The sequence below is a fragment of the Sus scrofa genome, chromosome 2, assembly GCF_000003025.6.
Source record: "Sus scrofa isolate TJ Tabasco breed Duroc chromosome 2, Sscrofa11.1, whole genome shotgun sequence".
NCBI classification, from domain to species: Eukaryota; Metazoa; Chordata; class Mammalia; order Artiodactyla; family Suidae; genus Sus; species Sus scrofa.
Window position 1 is genome coordinate 59048255 of NC_010444.4, and position 20809 is coordinate 59069063.

The 20809-nt window shown below is 55.5% G+C and overlaps 1 protein-coding gene across 1 annotated transcript; it reads left to right on the forward strand.

Moving 5' to 3' along the window:
* Positions 13155-20697, forward strand: COMP (cartilage oligomeric matrix protein). The gene is made up of 19 exons (XM_003123527.3): positions 13155-13283; positions 13534-13619; positions 13978-14029; positions 14478-14647; positions 15335-15472; positions 15752-15826; positions 15919-16077; positions 16164-16268; positions 16356-16463; positions 16666-16825; positions 17348-17466; positions 17669-17721; positions 17825-18006; positions 18223-18401; positions 18529-18577; positions 18759-18955; positions 19566-19738; positions 20324-20463; positions 20546-20697. The coding sequence occupies exons 1-19, from the start codon at positions 13205-13207 to the stop codon at positions 20590-20592; spliced, it is 2271 nt and encodes a 756-aa protein (XP_003123575.2). The 5' UTR covers positions 13155-13204; the 3' UTR covers positions 20593-20697.

Genomic DNA, 20809 nt, shown 5'->3' on the forward strand with positions numbered 1-20809 from the left:
AGCCCTAGAAAAAGACAAAAAGACAAAAAAGGTCGGGGGGGGGGGGAATCCAGCGTTGTAACTCAGCTTGGGCCGCTGCTATGGTGTAGATTGGTTCCCTGGCCCAGGAAATTTTACAGGCCACAGGCCTAGACCCCCTGGCCAACCCCCCCCCACAAAAAAATCAGGTGGGATGGGAACTAGGTTGAATCACTTTCAGATCTTCTGATCCCAGGTGCTAAGGAGGGAGCAGTTCAGGTATGACTTAAGAAGTGGGGACAGGGAGTTCCTGTTGTGGTTCAGCAGGTTAAGAACCTAACTAGCATCCTTGAGGATGCGGGTTCAATCCCTGGCCCTGCTTGGTGGGTTAAGGAAGCAGTGTTGCTGTGACTTGTGGTGTAGGTCTCAGACATGGCTCAGATCCCATATTTCTGTGGCTGTGGCGTAGGCCAGCAGCTGGAACTCCGATTCGACCCCTAGCCTGGGAACCTCCACATGCCGAGGGTATGGCCCTAAAAAAAAAGTAGGGCCAGGTGTCAGGGGCAGGGGGAGGGATGGGGAGTTACTTAATGGGGCTAGAATTCTGGTTTTTTGAGCTGAAAATGCTCTGGAGATGGATGGTAGGGGTGATTGTATAACAATGTGAACTCACTTCGTGCCACCGAAATGTACACTGCTTAAGATGGTAAGTTTTTGAGGAGTCTTTTGACCGTGCCTGTGCCATACAAAACTTCCCAGGCCAGGGATTGAACCTGAGCCACAGCAGTAACAACACTGGCTCCTTAATCTCTAGGCTGCCAGGGAACTCCGTGATGGAAAGTTTTTTTGTTTGTTTTTACTTTTTATTTTTATTTATTTATTGGTTAAGTTTAATTTTTTTTTTTTTTTGTCTTTTTCTAGGGCTGCATCTGAGGCATCTGGAGGTTCCCAGGCTAGGAACCAATCGGAGCTACAGCTGCCGGCCTACGCCACAGCCACAGCAACATTACATTTTTTATTAAAGTATGGTTGGTTTACAATATAGTGTCAATTTCTGCTGTACAGCAAAGTGACCCAGTCATACACACACACACACACATATACACATTCTTTTTCTCATATTATCTTCCACAAATGGTAAGTTTTATGTTTTGTGTTTTTAACACCATAAAACAATTTTTTTAAAAAAAGGTGAAGATTGAAATCAGATCTGCCTCTCATTTACTGTGTGGCCCCGAGCAAATGTCTTGCCCTCTCTGGGCTTCTGTTTGCTCTCCGGCTCCCTCCCTTTTAGCTCTGGGTAGTGGTCGCAGCCCTGACCTTGATGATTACCTGCGATTCTGTATTTCCCCCATTTCAACACTTTGGTGCTTGAAGCAGGGCTGGGGGAGCAAGGAAGATGAACGTCAGCCTTGGAACTAGTGATGGGGTGACGAAACAGTGAGTGTGGGCTCCTCTGCCACCCGCCAGCCATTTGGAAATAACAGGCTGGCAGGCGGCAGCCGTCCTGGGCAGAGCCAGTTTCCTTGTGATGTTCAAGGTTGCCTGGTACCCAGGGGAGGTCAAGAGGCCAGCAGAGTAAGGAAAGGCCTTGGCTGGGCCTGGAGCTGCCCCTGGTGGCAGTCTTCCAGGGAAGCCTGGGCCAGAGCTGGGACCACCACCCTTCCCCCAGGCAGAGGGTAAGAAGAGGGGCCTTGAATGCATGTTTGGGGACAGAGGCAGAGGACAGAGGCTTGGCATGATGCCAGGGTCACCTCCATTAAGGCAGGTGGTATCCAGCATCCTGTCATTCAGAAAGTTCACAGAGGCAAGGAGGGGATCCAGTCTCCACTGTTTGCATCTGGTGGCATCCAGCAGGGGCTGACCCCCTGCCCCAACTCAAGAGGATGCTTTAAGCCCCTGGCCTGACCAATCAAAGCTGTCCATTTACAGACCACAGTGATTGGTTCCAGAAAGTGCATGAAACCTGAGTGGGCCAGGGAGCCTCAGCCCTGAGATCTCTTTGGCACCTAGCAGGGGACAAGTGCTCTGTTTCCGCTGGACCGTGGGGCTGGAGAAACATAAGCCTGACCCATCTTCGCCACTCCAAGAAGTAGGAAGAAGGCTGATCAGGGAGATGCAAATCAGAACCACAAAGAGACATCACCTCACACTCACTAGAATGGCCGTCATCAAAAATAAACTCTAAAAAACAAGTGTTGGCAAGGATGTGGTGAAACCGAAACCCTTGTGCTTTGCTGGTGGGAGTGTCACATGTTGCAGCCGGCTGTGGAAAACAGTGTGGTGGCTCCTCAGAAAGTGAAACATAGTTCATCATATCATCATACGATCCAGCAATTTCACTTGCAGGTATATACCCAAGAGAATTGAAAACAGGTGTTCAAACAAAAACCTGCAAGCACATGTTCATAGCATTCATTATTCACAAGAGCTAAAAGGTGGAAACAACCCAAATGTCCATCAAACTGGTGAATGGATAAACAAAATGTAGTATGTGCATACAATGGCATGCTATTTCATCATAAGAAGGAATGAAGCTCTGATACACGTTGCAACGTGGATGAACCTGGAAGGCATGCTTAGTGAGAGAAGCCAGATGCAAAATGACACATGTCGTATCAATCTATTTATATGAAAAGTCTAGAACAGGCAAATCCACAGAGAAAGAAAGCAGATTAGTGGTTGCTGGGGAGGGGGAGGGGAAGTGACTGATGATGGGGATAGGGTTTCCTTTTGGGAGAAGATGAAAATGTTTTGGAACTTGATAGAGGTGATGGCTGCATGACATCGCAAATGCACAAAAACTACTGAATTGTACACTTGAAAATAGTTAAGGAGTTTCCTTGTGGTGCAGTGGGTTAAGGATCTAGTGGTATCACTGCCGCAGCTCAGGTCACCACGGTGGTGCAGGTTCAATATCTGGTCTAGGAACTTCCACATGCCACAGGGGTGGCCAAAAAAAATGGTTGAAATGATAAATTTGATGTCATGTGTGTTTTGTCACAACTTTTTAAAAAAGGAAGAAGTCAGCTGACAGAAAGACACAGATCCTGAAGGCATCCTTTTGGGCTCTGGATCCAGCCATGCCTGAAGGCAACCCTGATGCTAAGGTAAGGCAGCAAGGAATAGATGGGCTTTCTCTCCCTGTCACCTGGTGTTTCAGAAAATCAACTGCATTTGTTCATGCCCATGTCCCCTTCATGACGAGAACCGCCTTCATTGAAGATATCGGGGGTCTCAGGAGGGCCAGAATCCTGCTCCCTGGCCCTTAGCTTTCCCGTCTGTGAGATGGGAGGAGGGCAAAGTTCTTCCAGGCCAGCAATACCAGGACCCAGTACGCACTCACTATGATCATGTTTCGTCCCCAACGGCAGACCTGTGAACAAGATGTTCTGAGTTTAGCAAAGAGAAGAAATTGCCAAGGCCCACATTCCTGCCTTCCATGCTGTGTCACATCTGGAAGAAACAGCTGGGGCCCCAGGAGGAAGCCCGGCTGGGTGGTGACAAACTCACACTTAGCATCTAACAGGGCTCCTTGGTTGGAGTCCCACCTCTGGCCCTCTGTGGTCCTGGGCCAGGGGTCTTTACCTCTGGGCCTCAGTTTCCCCTCTCCAAAACAGACTGGTTATTCTGGGCGTCAGGTGCTGCCAGGTCTGCTGGGAGAGCTCATTACCACATGGATGTGTCTGGTGGAATCTGAGCTGGGCTATGACTCTGGGCGTGGGCAGAGGCCTACCCCGGGGGTGGGGGACAACTTACCAGTTTACCGCCATCCGGAGGTGATGCAGCCAGGGTACAGCCTCCCCTCCATGCCGTGTTGCTGTTGGCTTTTAAGAGGATATGGATGTAGAAGGAACTCGTTGATTCTTTTTCCACTTGCTGCTGAGCACTCGGCGTCCCGGCGCGCCTGGCCGGAGGCTGGCACTGTTTCCAGGCACTTGGACAGCCTCACTTGGCCCTGGCAACAGGGATTCACTGAGTGTTTGGCAGCTGCCTGGCTCCAGGCATGGGTGATGGCGTGGTCTTTCTCTCCTGTGGCCGCCCTGGAGACCAGGGAGAGAGGCTCAGAGCTCCGGTGGCCTCTGGGAGCCTCCCTGGATGGGTGACAGGTGAGGATGTGGCCAAAGGGTTGATTCCGGTGGGGTCAACTCTGAGACTCCATCCTGTGGCACCTCCCATGTGGGATTCCACAGTGCCATGTCTCAGCCCCCATGGGCTGCTGTGACTTCCGCCATCCCGTGGTCTGTGCTTCTTTTGACTGGTAGCCACATCACCCTGGTCTGTGACTTTTAGCACTCTCCGGTCCCATGGCCCTAGGATCCCACAGTTTCATGGCTTTAGTGTGCTGTGGTCCTGTGGCTTAAGCCATGATGCTACAACTCTGTCATTCCTTAGTTCTGTGGCTTTTATTTATTTATTTATTTATTTGCTTTTTAGGGCCACACCTGCGGCATATGGAGGTTCCCAAGCTAGGAGTCTAATCAAAGCTCCATCTGCCAGCCTATGCCACAGCCTCAGCAACATAGGATCCAAGCCACATCTGCAACCTAGACCACAGCTCATGGCAACGCCAGATCCTTAACCCACTGATAAAGACCAGAGACTGAACCTGCAACCTCATGCTTCCTAGTCGGATCCATTTCCTCTGTGCCTCAATGGGAACTCCCGTTCTGTGGCCTCTTGATCTGTGGTCCTATGCCTCTGGGATGCTATGGAACTTCCTGGCTCTAGGAAAGAGTACATCATTCAGGAGTTCCTGTAGTGGCGCAGTGGTTAACGAATCTGACTAGAAACCATGAGGTTGCGGGTTCAATCCCTGGCCTTGCTCAGTGGGTTAAGGATCTAGCACTGCCGTGAGCTATGGTGTAGGTCACAGACACGGCTTGGATCCCATGTTGCTGTGGCTCTGGCATAGGCCAGTGGCTACAGCTCCAATTAGACCCCTAGCCTGGGAGTCTCCATATGCCACGGGAGCAGCTCTAGATAAGGCAAAAAGACAAAAAAATAAATAAATAAATTAGGGTAAATGAATTCCCATGGTGGCTCAGTGGAAACAAATCTGACGAGCATCCATGTGGACTATATTTTTTGTATCTCTATTAATTGTTTAAAATAAGTGTACATTTTTGGAGTTCCTGTCATGGCTCAGTAGTTAACTAATCTGACTAGGAACCGTGAGGTTGCGGGTTCAATCCCTGGCCTTGCTCAGTGGGTTAAGGATCAGGCATTGCCGTGAGCTGTGGTGTAGGTTGCAGAAGCGGCTTGGATCCTGAGTTGCTGTGGCTCTGGTTTAGGCCGGCGGCTACAGCTCCAATTCGACCTCTAGCCTGGGAACCTCCATATGCTGCAGCAGCGGCCCAAGAAATGGCAAAAATACAAAAATAAATAAATAAAATAAAAAAGTGTACATTTTTGGAGTTCCCGTCAGGGTGCAGTGGAAACGAATCCAACTAGGAACCATGGGGTTTCTGGTTCAATCCCTGGCCTCGATCAGTGGGTTAAGGATCCAGCATTGCTGTGAGCTGTGGCATGGGTCACAGATGTGGCTCGTATCTGGCGTTGCTATGGCTGTAGTGTAGGCCAGCAGCTACAGCTCTGATTTGACCCCTAGCCTGGGAACCTCCATATGCCATAGGTGCGGCCCTAAAAAGTTTTTTTAAAAATTAGAGTAAGTAGGAGTCAGCCAGGTAAAGAGCAGGAGGCAGAATGTTCCAGGTGGGAGTCACAGCCTGTGCAAGGGTCCTAAGGTGGGGAGAAGCCTGAGAGTAGGAGGCACAGAGAGAGGCTGCCAGCGTGGCTAAAATGAGCCATGCCAGTTCATCTTCCTTTGTCTTATGTAGGGCGAAGGGGATAGAGAATGGGCAAAATCACCTGCTATGCTTCGCCTTCGTTCTCTCATGACTCCTCACAGTAACCTCTGAATGGGGTTGCCACATAGCTAGAGAGGCTCCTAGCGGGTGTCCATCCATTCATCCACCCGCGCTTCCATTCATCTACAATATATCCATCTGCCTATCATCCTCCTATCCACCACTCAGCCACCTATCCACCCACACATCCAGCCATTTGCCCAACCATCTGCCTGTCTTGTCCATCTACCCATCTAGCCATTCCATCTATTCATCCATCCATCCATTCATCCATCCATCCATCCGACCATCCCCTGATACAGCCAGCCAACAATCATCTACCTAACCATCCATCCTTTTGTCCATCCAGCCATCCATCCACCTAGCTGTGTGTCCATCCATCCACTCACTCATTCATCCATCCTCCCACCCACCCATGCAGTCACTCATCTATCTACCAGTCTACCCACCCATCCATCCATCTACTCACCCATTATCCATCCAGCTGCCTATCATTCATTTATTCGCACATACGCATGATGCTAGAGACATGGTGGGGCTCAGTGTAATGGAGGAGGCAGCCACATAGCCATGTAATGCATCTGTGTCCATGCAGTGTGGTCAGAGCTGTGATGGAGGATACTCAAGGTACTCTGGAGGTCCGAGGAGGCTTCTAACCCAGCTGGGATGGGGAGGAGTGAGCAATGTTAGATGGGAAGATGCACCAGGCAGCAGTCACAGCCCAAGGAAAGGCCTGAAGGGCAGGAAGGGATGGGGCTGGAGAAGCCCACAAAGCCCAAACCTGGCTGCAAAGGGCTCCCATCACCACATCATCTGTGGTCCAACCCTCTCCGCCTCCATAGTCCCCAGGTCCTCTCACCCCTCTGCTCCAGCCACATCTGCCTCCTTGCTGAAGCTCCCATGTGTCAGGCACACCCCACCCCCAGACCTTCACCTTTGCTTAGCCCTCTGCCCAGGACACCCCTCATCAGCTGGAACTCATTCACCTGATCAGTTCTCCCACTAGCACTGCCTTGCAGAAGCATCTTCCTGACTCCTGGGCTCTGTTTCCTACAGCCCAGCTGGCCTCTGCTTTCATGCAGCAAGGGTTCCATGCAGTTTTTGTGCATCTGTCCACCTCCCAGGCCACCTACAACAGGGCGGAGAGGCCGATGCCACCTCTGTCCCATCGGCTGTGCAGCAAGGGGTCAATGTTCGTGCAGTGGATAAAGTTATTGAATTTCCTCCTATTGATGGCTAAGCACTTATTTGGCACCTGTTGTGTGCAGTCCTCCCACTTTGGGGCTGAGGCTCCTCCTGCCTGGTAGCCTCCTTCCCCCACTGGCCGGTGCGCCTGGCCTCTGCTGCCAGACGGGCCAGAGAGTAAACACACCCCACCCTCAGCCTCCCTCCCAGGCAGCCCGTCACTGGTCTGAACAAGGGCCTTCCTGTTAATGAACTGGGATCGGGGAGAAGGAATTGGGGGCAGGGCTCCAGTTCCTGTGCTCTCTGCTGCCCACCTACCCACAGAAACCTGGGTGGGACACCCTATCCCTGTGGCAGGGCTGTGTGCCCTCCCTCTCTGAGCAACAGGTACACAAATCAAGGACACAAGACGACTCTGCCATGCTGAGCATCAGTTTGGCCATCTGTAGAGTGGGGACGTTAACAACCACCACCACCAAAACTTTTCTCCCCTGTAATTTTTTTTTTCTTTTGCCTTTTCTAGGGCTGCTTCCCATGACACAGGGATGTTCCCAGGCTAGGGGTCTAATCGGAGCTGTAGACGCCGGCCTAAGCCAGAGCCACAGCAACTCAGGATCCAAGCCGCGTCTGCAACCTACACCATAGCTCACGGCAACGCCGGATCCTTAACCCACTGAGCAAGGCCAGAGATCAAACCTGCAACCTCATGGTTCCTAGTTGGATTCATTAACCACTGCGCCACGACGGGAACTCCTCCCCTTAATTTTTGGCCACACCCACAGCACATGGAAATTCCCTGGGCCAGGAATTAAACCTGACCCACAGCAGTGAGGATGCTGGATCCCCAACTTATTGAGCCACCAGAGAACTCCCGGAATGCACTTTTCATGAACTAATTCATTCTGATCTTATGATGACCCTAAGAAATTGGGGCTTTTATTGTCCGCATTTCACCTGGGTTTTTTGTTGTTGTTGTTGTTTTTCTCTTTCAGCCTACCCTAGGTATACAGAGTTCCGGGGCCAGGGATCAGATCCGAGCCACAGTTGAGACCTACACCACAGCTGCTGCACCAGATCCTTTAACTTGCTGGGCCAGGCCAGGATCAGACCTGCATCCTGGCACTTCAGAGACACCACTGATCCCATTGCACCCCAGCAGGAACTCCTCACTTGGGTTTTTAGTGCTGCCATTGTTAATGCAAAAAAACTTTAGGCATTTCTATTTCACTTCATTAGGCAGAGAGACAGACAGGAAGAGAAGAGAACTTTTTTTTTTTTTTTCTTTTTTAGGGCTGCACCCATGGCACACTGAGGTCAGATCGGAGCTACAGCTGCCTATGCCACAGCCACAGAAATGCCAGATCCTTAACCCACTGAGCGAGGCCAGGGCTCAAACCCGCAACCTCATGGTTACTAGTCAGATTGTTTTCCGCTGCACCACAACAGGAACTCCGTGAGAAGGGAACTTCTGAATTGAGCCCGTGAGCAGTCTTTCTCCCTGCAATGCAGACACATGTTTGTTTTGCTGTTGCCTAAAAAACTCTCACGAATTGAGAAAGGAAAGGAGAAAAGAGCAGCGTGGTTATTTGTCCTGCCACAGTTATCCCTGGAAAATTATGATGATAATGGTGGTGTAAAATCATTTTCAGACCTCAGTGCCCCACCGAATGCCACACTGTTCAAGTCCAGTCAGTTCCTAGTGAAGTCCCTTCTCCCCTGAGGCAACTCTGCAAGCCATTCTCTAAACTGGACAAGTAAAAATCTACATTATAGAAAACTTTTGAAGGTGTCTTCCATCGCATCAAAAAAAAAAAAAAAAGTGAGAGAAAGAAAAAGAAGGAAAAATTTGTGAGGCACAGAGGTGTTAAGCAACTTGTCTCAAACTGCACTGCAGGGCTGGGTTATGAAACTCAGAGACCAAGCCTGTATCTTGTATCCTGCTGCCTCTCAGGATAATGGGTTCCTGCCTCCCCTGAGGCTACGGGGCGAGGGGTCAGAAAGGGAAAACCCACAAAAGTGATGTGGCAAAGTTTCAAGCATTTGGCACTTAATAAAACTGCAATCTCATATTTATTGTTATTTTCTTCCTTCCTTCCTTCCTTTCCTTCCTTCCTTCCTTCCTTCCTTCCTTCCTTCCTTCCTTCCTTCCTTCCTTCCTTTCTTTCTTTCTTTCTTTCTTTCTTTCTTTCTTTCTTTCTTTCTTTCTTTCTTTCTTTCTTTTTTTGTCTTTTGTCCTTTTAGGGCTGCACCTGCAGCATATGGAGGTTCCCAGGCTAGGAGTCGAATCGGAGCTACAGCTGCCGGCCTACGCCACAGCCACAGCAATAGCAGATCCAGCCTGCGACCTACACCACAGCTCACGACAACACCGGATCCTTGATGCTCTGAGTGAGGCCAAGGATCGAACCCACAACTTCATGGTTCCTAGTCAGATTCATTTCTGCTGCACCATGACACAACGGGAACTCCTTCTTCTTTCTTTATCATAACCTTTTGGAGAGCCTGGACAGAATGACAATAGGGCTGGGGCCAGTGGAGGGTGGGAGAGAAGGCAGGGCTTACTGAAGTTCACAGAACAAGTTAGGGTGGGTCTGCTGGACTCCAGTGCCTGGATGGCACCCTCTCTGGCCCCTTGCCCCTCTCCCCGTCACTTGGTCCTTCCACAGAGGGGGGTTCAGCAGGGCCATCCAAGGCAGGCTGGGTCAGGCTCCTCAGCTGTGGATGCAACAGTGGCTAAGTGGCCTCCCTCGCTGCTCTAATGAATTCCCCAGACCCAGGGCCTGTGGCTGGGCCCGCCCAGGGCAGGGCGGCTGCCTTCCCGACATACTTTCCCTCTGGATTCACAAGGAGAGGCGGCTGGGCAAGCTGGGGGCGCCCACATGTCTCCTGGCCCAGCAGGACTCTGCCAGGAAGGGCTCAGGGGCCCCATCACACAGGCACCAGCCCCTCTGCCCCAGCCTGGCCAGGCTCCCAGAACGGCTGGGTCTAGCGTGGTGGGAAGGGGGGCCGGCTGGGGCACCGGCCAAGGGCTCAGGCCAAGAGGTCCCGGGCAGCAGAGTCTTCACAGCTAATGAGGGGCCTGGGCTAGCATTTCTTGTCTGGAATCTGTGGCCAAAGACAGAGAGGCGGGTAGGGATGAGTGCCTTCGGGGTTCTGCCTTCCCCCGTGCTAACCCCAGCTGTGTGACCTCGAGATGTCTCGTGCCTTCTCTCAGGAAAATGTGAATAAGCACGATCTGCGGTATAAGTGACATAGTATATAAGTCCCATATTGTATAATAAGGCTAACACGGAAGCCAGACACTGGGTGCAGGTTATGTCATTCACTCCTCTTAACAGTGATCGCCTCCACTTTCCAGGCGAGGAAACTGGGGCACAGAGAAGTCAAGTGACTTGGCCTAGGTCACAGAGCAAGGCTATGCTCGGCTGACATTGGAACCCAGGCCATGTTGGCTCCTGGGTCTCTCCTAAAGTACAGTGGTAGCAAGGATTATTATTAGTAATTATGTAATGTTAATTATAAGGAATAATAACAATGTTACACTAATCATGGCAGCGCCCCCCAGGCTAGGAGGAAAAAAACAAAACGCAGACACTCCCAGTTCCCCTGGGTTAGGCCATCCCACCCTTCTCTGCCACAAATACTCTATCAGGGATCCTAGGAGAATGTCACACAGGTAACAGCCCCTTGGTCCTGCCCAGGAAGAGCAGGGAAGTCTTCCTGAAGGAGGAGACATCAGAGCTTACCTTAGAGACGGAGGAAGGTGTCTGGAATGGTGGGAAACTGCAGGTACAAAGGCCAGAAGGACCCCAGAGTGTGATATTGTGTAACGTGAGCCTGCCCAGGTGTGTGTGAGAGGAGAGGGCTGCTGCCTGGGAACGGGGATTTCAGGGCTGATGGGATCCAGGAGGCAGGAGCATGAAACCAGACTGCCCATCTCCGGGCATCTGCTGTCTGATCTGCAGGCTGGGATATCCTCAGAGCCTCTGGCTTTGCCAGTCCCTCTGCCTAGAATGTCCTCATGGCCCAGCCACGAACAAAGCCACGTGTGTCCAAACCCTAGCCCTGTGCCCAGACGGTGGCAGGGGCTTGGCTTCCATGTGCCCTTGTCCCAGTTGCATGAGGCACACGCAAGCCCACAGGCCCTACTGGAGCAGTGGTTTTCCTAAGAATTCCAGCACCAGCCGGGAGCGGCCCCCAGGTGTGCTGGACGCCAAGGAAAACAGGAGGTGAGCTCATGGCCCCACCGCAAGCATCAATCAGGGCACGGGCTTCACTGGAAGTGCCCAGGGCTGAGATTGGCTGTTCCTACCAGCCTCCCCTCCAGACCCACCACTCCTCACTCATCCTCTGTGGCTCCCCATTGCCCTTAGAAGACAGCCCAAGTACCATAGCATTGGTGATACTACCTCTCCTGAGCCAGAAGATCTCTCTACCCTGAGATCAGTCTGTGCAGCAGACCAGGCTCCTTTTTGTCACAGGGCCTTTGTATATGCTGTTCCTCTACCCAGAATGCCTTTCCACCATCTCTTTATCTGGCTGTGGCCTCCTCACCTTCCTGGTCCTAACTTGGTGTTCCCTCCTCCTCTAGGAGGCCCACCTAGACTGACTCCCCTGACACCCCCTCTCACCCCAACCTGAGCCAGGTACTTCTTTGAGTTCCCACTGCTGCCTGCACATCCTCCACCACAATCCTGGCCCCTTGGGATGATTACATAGCTGCCTCTCCATCAACTTGGGGTTCCTACGAGGGAGGGGCCCAATCTGGCTTGTTCACTCTGTGTCCCAAGCATCCCGTACAGGACATTCAATGAATGTGCCTGAAATTTTCCCACCTCGAAGCTCCACATGCTTCCCTCTGCCAGTACTGTCCTCACCTTTTCCCTCTGCTAATCTGAGTCCTCCTTTCCTTTAGGTTTCCTTGCTGCCTCTTCCAGGAAGCCCTCTGTGACTTCCCTGCAGCCTTCCAGACCGGATCTGGCAATGACCCTACCTTAGCTTCATCCCCACCCCTGCCCCTGGCAGAGGCCTTAGGCCAGTCACTTCTTCTCGCTGGGCCTCAGTTCCCCCATCTATAGAACAGAGGCTGCAAACATTGCAGGGTAGGAGTGGAGAGGGTTAATTCCAGAAAACAGAGGTGTTTTGTAGCTTAAGAGCAAGGCTGGGCTGGAAGGATTTTCCTGATTAGCAGTAATTTCTATTTTTATTACAGGCTGTTCCCACAGAACTGGAGTGGAGCTCAGATGGTATGGCAAAGTCTCGACAAACAGAAGCACTGGGCACACACCCCCACCCCCCCACCCCCCCACTCCACTCCTGCAGCCAGACCTCCTTCAGCCAGAGCCCTTTAATTTGCTTACCCCTCTGATGGGGAAGAACACACACAGACCATTGCACAGATTTGGAGACTGAGTGGGCTCCTGGGCCCTGAGCAACCAGGCTGCCTCCACCCTCTACCCACCAGCCAGGTAACCATAGAGAGGGAAGATCAGAAAGAGGTGGGGGAGGATATAGGTCCTAATCTTTAGCCACTCTTTTTTTTTTTTTTTTTCTCTTTTTCCTTTACCTGAGCCGCTCCCACAGCATATGGAGGTTCCCAGGCTAGGGGTCTAATCGGCGCTGTAGCCGCTGGCCTATGCCAGAGCCACAGCAGCGCAGGATCCAAGCCTCGTCTGTGACCCACACCACAGTTCACCACAACGCCAGATCCTTAACCCGCTGAACAAGGCCAGGGATCGAACCCACAACCTCATGGTTCCTAGTCGGATTCATTAACCACTGCACCACGAGGGGAACTCCTTTAGCCACTCTTGACTCAGTTTCTCCAAGTGGGAGCTGAGGGGAGCTGCTGTGGGGATCGCTTCGTTCCCAACTATGCCCCTGTCTTGGCATTGCAACAGGTACTCAAATAAGTGAATGAGAGGGCTGGAGGGTGGTCCTACATGATTCCCCGCCCCCACCGACCCCTACACAGCCTCCTGGTGACTCAGTTTCCCTACGGAAACTGCGCTGCGCTGGGCGGGGCCTCGAGCGCAGAGGCCAGCGCCATCTGTTTACCTTGCGGCTGGACGCTGGGCAGCGCCCGGGTGGGCCGTTCCCGGGGCCGGCCGGCTGCGCCGCTGGTATAAATAGGCGGCGCGGGCCTCGTGGGCAGAAGAGAGCGAGCCGCCGTCCAGCTCCCCGCCGCCGCCATGGTTCTCACCGTCGCCCGCGTTCTCTTGATCACCCTGGCGGCCCTCGGCGCATCCGGCCAGGGTCAGATAACGCTGGGTAAGCTGCCCCCTCCCCTACGCTGTGTCCCCGACCCCCAAAGGGACGGGACTCGCGGGAGTCCTGGCGTCATGTCTCCTTGGGGGCTCAGGGACTATTCGCTGGGGGCATGCGGGGTGAAGAAAGCAGGGAGCGTGGTGGAGGCTCAAGAAACAGAGTGGGCATCAGGGGTCCCTTTGGCGGCGGTGTGAGGAGTGGCGAAGGGGGTCCCTGGGCGCCCTCGCCCCACCAGTGCCCCCTGTCAGCGCAGGTGCAGACCTGGGCCCGCAGATGCTGCGAGAACTACAGGAGACCAACGCGGCGCTGCAGGATGTGCGGGAGCTGCTGAGGCAGCAGGTGCGAGCTGGGGTTGGTGCAGGGGAGGGCGGAGAAAGGCTTGGAAGAGAAGAAGGGGGTCTTGGGGTCTTGGAGGTAGGTGAGTGTGGGGAAGTGGGAGGAGGACTGGAGAAGGGGGTCCTGGCGGAGATGGAGAGGGTCCAGGGTTATGGAAAAGGAAGAGGGAAAAGGGGGGGTCCCAGGGATAGCGGGAGAGGGTAGGGGTCTGTGAGGGGGAAGGGAATCCTAGAGAAGGAGGAGAGGGGCTGAGAGTGGGTGTTCTTCGGCAATGGAGTTTGGGAGAGGAAGAGGGGAGATGAGAGAGAGGAGGAAAAGGATGGAGCCCCACTGACCACACCCCATCCCTCTCGCACCAAAGGTCAAGGAGATCACGTTCCTGAAAAACACGGTGATGGAGTGTGACGCGTGCGGTGAGTGCAGCTGGGGCGGCAGAGACAGGGCGGCGGGAAAGAGAGAAGAGATAGCCAGAGACAGAGTGAAGGGCAGACTAGGAGGAAAAGAGACAGAGGAGGAGAAGACGGAGACTGACAGAGATGGAGAAATTGGATTGATGGAGAGAGAGGAACAGGAGGGGAGACAGAGATTTTGGGAGGGGGAGACCCCAAAAGAGCCAGAAACCGTGCGAGAGATGCTGGGAGGTGGACAGTCACAGAGGGAGAGGCAAAACACGCACGAGCGCAGAGATCCAGACTGTTGAGCCTGACGGGCTGAGCACGCTGTACGGGGCAGCGTCGCAGAGCCACCAGGATCTCGCCACGCCCCCAGGGCCCAGCCCCTGGACTGGAGCTTGGTCTGGATAGTCTCCGCCCCTGGACGTGGCCCTGAACAACTCCACACACTCCCCCCACCCCCCGGCAGGGATGCAACCCGCGCGCACCCCGAGGCTGAGCGTGCGGCCCCTAAGCCAGTGCGCGCCCGGCTTCTGCTTCCCGGGAGTGGCTTGTACCGAGACGGCGAGTGGCGCGCGCTGTGGACCCTGCCCCGCAGGTTTCACAGGCAACGGCTCGCACTGCGCGGACGTCAACGAGGTGCGTCCGCCCCCACCGCCCCAACGATCCCCCAACGCTTGCCCCCACAACTCCTTAGTGCCCCGACGACCTCCTCCTCAGCTGAGTGTGCTCTCCCGGAGGACCCCCTCACCTCCAGGGACGCAAGTGCGGACGACCTCCCCACCAATGGGGGACACCCACCCGTCCCATCCCCCTCTCCACCTGAGACACCGGTCCCATCAACTTCCTCGGTAGCCAGTGACGTCCCCCCGGACGACTCCCCTATTGCCAGGAGCGGTCTGCCTCAACGACCCCCCTCACCGCCGCGTGTCTCAAGCCCCATCATTGGGGGACCCGCGTCCCAACGACCTCCTCGCCGCCGGGCACGCGCATCCCGACGACCACTTCCCCCCTCCTCTGGGGACGCCCGCCCTCAAAATTTCTTACCCCGCCCCTGAGCACCCAGCCCACCCGGTCCGAGGAACAACTCTCTCCAGGCGCGCCCTTCTCCCCTCCTGGTCTTGTCCCTTCCCCTATCTTCCCCTATCAAGGCAAAGCCATGTGTGACGCCTGGGACTATGGCCTCTGCCACATATGGCACCCTCCCCTCCACGAGCTAGCTGTTGGCCCTTGAACTTCCCAAGGATAAGCCCAATAAGCCTTGAGGCACTGATCTCTGGGAGACCCAGCTTCACCTCTGACGCTCAGCGGCCCTTCCTCCCGCAGTGCAACGCCCATCCCTGCTTCCCCCGCGTCCGCTGCATCAATACCAGTCCAGGCTTCCGCTGTGAGGCTTGCCCACCCGGGTACAGCGGCCCCACCCACGAGGGCGTGGGGCTGGCCTTTGCCAAGGCCAACAAGCAGGTAAGGGCTGTAGGAGGTTGGGGTGGGGAGCCAGAAGGAGCTAGGGCCGTTTTGTTGAGTAAATTCGACCTCCGGCCTCGCAGCCTTTTCTCTGCCTCAGTCTAACGCGAAGGGAAGGGGATCCGGGTCTGGGGGATAGAGGAAGTAAGGGTCCGATTCAGGGACGGTCGGGGTTGGGAGCAAGATGTAGGGGAGAGTAGGATTCAAAGGCGTGAACCGGGTGGGACGTCTAGGGGTATCTGCCTGAGAGCAGTGACCTTTGGGCTCCCTCTCACCCAGGTTTGCACGGATATTAATGAGTGTGAGACCGGGCAGCATAACTGCGTCCCCAACTCCGTATGCGTCAATACCGTGGTAAGGCCTGGGAGAAGAGGGGAAGGATTGAGAGATGGAGGATTGGGCGCGAAGATTCAGGCGGTGTGGGCTGACCTGTGGCTCCGGCGCAGGGCTCCTTCCAGTGCGGTCCGTGCCAGCCCGGCTTCGTGGGCGACCAGGCATCAGGCTGCCGTAGGCGCTCACAGCGCTTCTGTCCAGACGGCACGCCCAGCCCGTGCCACGAGAAGGCCGACTGCGTCCTGGAGCGTGATGGATCGCGATCGTGCGTGGTGAGTGAGAGCGGCCCAGGAAGGGCGTAAGATAGGGGTGCGGGGTGCAGCCACGACAGAGCACCCACTCACTCCCCTACCCACAGTGCGCTGTCGGCTGGGCGGGCAACGGGATCCTCTGTGGCCGGGACACAGACTTGGACGGCTTTCCGGATGAGAAGCTGCGCTGCTCAGAGCGCCAGTGCCGAAAGGTGGGTGGGGTCTGGGGGCGTGACCTGGTAGGAGAGCGGTCGGGGCTCCCTGACCACGCCCCTCATGCCCGCCGCTCCCACCCGTAGGACAACTGCGTGACGGTGCCCAACTCAGGGCAGGAGGACGTGGATCGCGACGGCATCGGAGATGCTTGCGACCCGGATGCCGACGGGGACGGCGTCCTCAATGAGCAGGTGGGGCAAAAGCGGGGGTCCAGGAGAGACTGGATGGGGGCGTGTCTTGGGTGATGGGCGTGGCCTCAGAGGCTGAGCTCCCTGGTCCTAGTGGGGGGAGGGGCCCCTGCAGAGGAGGCTGGGCCTCGGAGAGGGACTAGGCTGGGGATTGACCTTTGCCTCACCAGGCCTGACCAATCCCCCAACCGGCCTTGACCTCTAGGACAACTGCCCGCTGGTGCGGAACCCAGACCAGCGCAATGCGGATGGCGACAAGTGGGGCGATGCGTGCGACAACTGCCGGTCTCAGAAGAACGACGACCAGAAGGACACAGATCAGGACGGCAGAGGCGACGCCTGCGACGACGACATAGACGGCGACCGTAAGCTCTGGGGCAGGGGGGAAAGGAGAGAGAAGCTCAGGCACGGAGAGGCGGGGCTTGGCTGGGGGCGGGGCTCGGCCGGTTTTGGAAGCCGGAGGGAGCTGAGCTCGCCCAGGGTGCCAGGGACCGCGGACTAGGCTCCGCTAGGTAGAAAAATGCAAGCTGGGACATGAGGCTGAATGGAAAAGGAAGGAAATTTTGGAGGGGAGGAAAGCGGTCCCTGTGTTAGATGACGCCGGGAGGGAGTAAGAGGGCAGAGACATGAGACTGGGATGTAGGGCCAGGAGGAGCCATTTTTACACCGGGGCAGAGGCTCAAGGTGGTGCATTCACAAAACCAGTCCCCTCACCGCCCGCCATTCATTTAGGCTCTATGAGGCTGGGGATTGCGCATGAATAACTTGTAGCTATTGGGAGCCAGAAATGGGGTGGGACTCAGGCCCAGGTGTGCACCTGCTCTGCTGAAGTCCGCCTGGCCCCGTCCCCATCTTGGGATCCTGTTCTGTGTCCCTGCTTCCCACAGGGATCCGCAACACGGTGGACAACTGCCCCAGGGTGCCCAATTCAGACCAGAAGGACAGTGATGGTGATGGTATAGGGGATGCCTGTGACAACTGTCCTCAGAAGAGCAATGCAGATCAGGTAAGCATAGGCCAGAGCCCAGACGGGTCAGATCCTAGAGGTGAGCCCCAGGCTGGTTAACAAGACTCCAGCCCAGTCTGAGCAGCCTGGGGGTTATTCCTTGGGGTCAGGAAGGCCTTGGCCCTGGAACTGAGTGGGCGGGTGGGAGGCTTCTGAATTCTTCTGCTCTGATTGTAAACACCTGCATCCTTCTCCCACCCAGAGGGATGTGGACCACGACTTTGTGGGAGATGCATGTGACAGCGACCAAGACAAGTAAGGAGGCCATCTGGGGGCTAAGGTGGGGACCCAGGGTAGGCAGCCCCCAACCCAGCTTTCTGAGGTCTCATTGTCTCTCTGCCCCACCCACCCACTCTAGGGATGGAGATGGGCATCAGGACTCTCGAGATAACTGCCCCACAGTGCCTAACAGCGCCCAACAAGACTCAGACCACGATGGTCAGGGTGATGCCTGTGACGACGATGATGACAATGATGGGGTCCCTGATAGTCGGGACAACTGCCGCCTGGTGCCCAACCCCGGCCAGGAAGACGTGGACCGTAAGGCAGAGGGCAGGGCCTGTGGTGGGCACAGGGCCAGTGTGGAGCCACTAGGGTGAGGTTTGGGGCAGGCAAGGTGGGGTCAGGGCAAGTGTGAGCAGAGCTGGAGGCGTGGTGTGGGAGTGGCTGGTAGCTTGTGTGGGTGTGGCCAGGCCTGGAGCAGAGCCTGGAGCTGATTTTACCTCTCTGTGGGGGAAATCTCCTACCTCCTCGCAGGGGACGGCGTGGGGGACGCGTGCCAAGGGGACTTTGATGCGGACAAGGTGGTAGACAAGATTGATGTGTGTCCGGAGAATGCTGAGGTCACCCTCACCGACTTCAGGGCCTTCCAGACCGTCGTGCTGGACCCAGAGGGCGACGCGCAAATAGACCCCAACTGGGTGGTGCTCAACCAGGTGGGGGCAGGGCCCAGGTGGAAGGTAGGGGGAGTCCGGGACCACCACACTGGGTCCTAAGCTGGGGACAGGGAGATGAGGGCCCACACGGCTGGCCTAAGGCCCTTCTTCCTTTGAATCCCACCAGGGGATGGAGATCGTGCAGACGATGAACAGTGACCCTGGCCTGGCTGTGGGTGAGACGTGGGGAGGGGTCGGGCTATGCAGGGAGTGGCTCAGGGGGCAGGGCTAGAGGAGAGGTGGGACAGGATCAAGCCAGGACTCTTGAAAGGCAGAGCCCAGTTGGGTGGTCTGGGCTCAAGGGTCGGGGATTCTGGATTCTGGAGAGGCGGGACCACCGTCCCTTCCTCTCTTCAGGTTACACGGCCTTCAATGGCGTGGACTTCGAAGGCACATTCCACGTGAACACAGTCACGGATGACGACTACGCGGGTTTCATCTTTGGCTACCAAGACAGTTCCAGCTTCTATGTGGTCATGTGGAAGCAGATGGAGCAGACATACTGGCAGGCAAACCCCTTCCGCGCCGTGGCGGAGCCTGGCATCCAGCTCAAGGTGCTGGGCCTCACCCAAACCCTTGGTCTCAAGGCCATCTCCAAGACCCCAAAGATTTCCAGAGATCCCCAAAGTCCTACACCCCCAAACCCCCACCATTCTATGGACCTCAAAGTCCTTCCACGTAAATCTTCCCACTTGCTCCCATAGGCCCACACTCTCTCACGATCCCTCAGCCTGCCTGTGGCCCCTAACCCTCTCACAGAGCCCTAGACTTTCCCTCAGGTTCCAAATCTTCCTGCAGACTCCCTCAGTATTTCACTGAAACCCTAATATTCCCCAGGTCCTCTAGATTCCAGTTTACCCCATGGACAACCGAAACTTTCTACAGGTCACTAAATCCTCCTGCAGACTCCCACATCCTCTCATGAGCCCCCAGACCATTGCTCCCCCTGCCATGACCTACCTACCAACCTCCATGTGGTCCCCAAGAAGGCATCCTGGGGGATCTTCCATCCAGGCACATGGGGACTCTCCACAACTACTCTGTGATCCAGGCACATGGGGACCCTCCACAACTACTCTGTGATTCACAGGCCCTCACATGTCTGGGGTGCTCTGGTGGCCTGTGTGGTCTCTGACCCCATTCCTCTCTTTCTGGGTGTGGCAGGCCGTGAAGTCCTCCACAGGCCCTGGGGAGCAGCTTCGAAACGCCCTGTGGCACACAGGGGACACAGCATCACAGGTGCGGCTGCTGTGGAAGGACCCCCGCAACGTGGGCTGGAAGGACAAGACATCCTACCGCTGGTTCCTACAGCACCGGCCCCAAGTGGGCTACATCAGGTGGGAAGCCTGCTCCCTGCCAGAAGGCCAGCAGCCCTTGCTCTATCCTGATTCTTAAGGGAAGGGGAGGGGGGCTCCAGGGAGCCTTGGCCTCCTTATATGTAAAGTGGGAATGATACAGGCAGTTAGAATTAACTGCTTCGGGAATTCCCCAGTGATCTAGTGGCTAGGATTTGGCACTTTCACCGCTGCACCCCAGGAACTGAGATCCCACGTCAAGTCACTGCACGTGGTGCCCCCCCCCCATTTTTTTTTAATTAAAAAAAGAATGAACTATTTGGCCTCTCCTGGGACCCAGCACACAATGGAAGGTGGGGGTCTCACCCACTCCGTTTTTCAGTCCCTACTCTGTGCTGTCAGAAGTCCAGGCACTATGCTCAGCACCTACTGTGTGCAGGGCCCTAGATGTCCACCCTCTCATGCAGGGAAACTGAGGCTCAGGTCAGGAGCCCCCTCTGCGCCGAGTGTGGCCCAGGCAAGGGAATACACAGCCCCCACTCCTAGACAGGAGGGCAGGAGGCTGAAGCTCTCAGAGGGGAGGGCCTGGCCCAGGGCCCCGAATCACAGTTCCCTCCTCCCCTGCAGAGTGCGGTTCTATGAGGGCCCTGAGCTGGTGGCAGACAGCAATGTTGTCCTGGATACAACCATGCGGGGCGGCCGCTTGGGAGTCTTCTGCTTCTCCCAGGAGAACATCATCTGGGCTAACCTGCGGTACCGCTGCAATGGTAAGAGTGGGCCCTGATGGGAAAGATGGGGAGTCCCTACTGCCCGGCTTATCCCTCTCACCCACTCACTCTCTCTCCACAGACACCATCCCGGAGGATTACGAGGCCCAGCGGCTGCTGCAGGCCTAAGGACTGGGAGTGGGACCTGCCATCAGCACCTGGCCCCAAGAGGCAGCAGACCTGAGAGGAAGGGAGAGGGGTTCAGAGAGGAAATAAAGTGTGTGTGTGGCGGAATGACAGCTGTGGTCTCTGCTGTGGGGAGATAGTAGGGTGGAGCCTCTGACGAAGGCTGGGCCAGGGACCCCAAACCCAGGGCTTGGGAGAGTGGGGGCCTACCACTGACTTC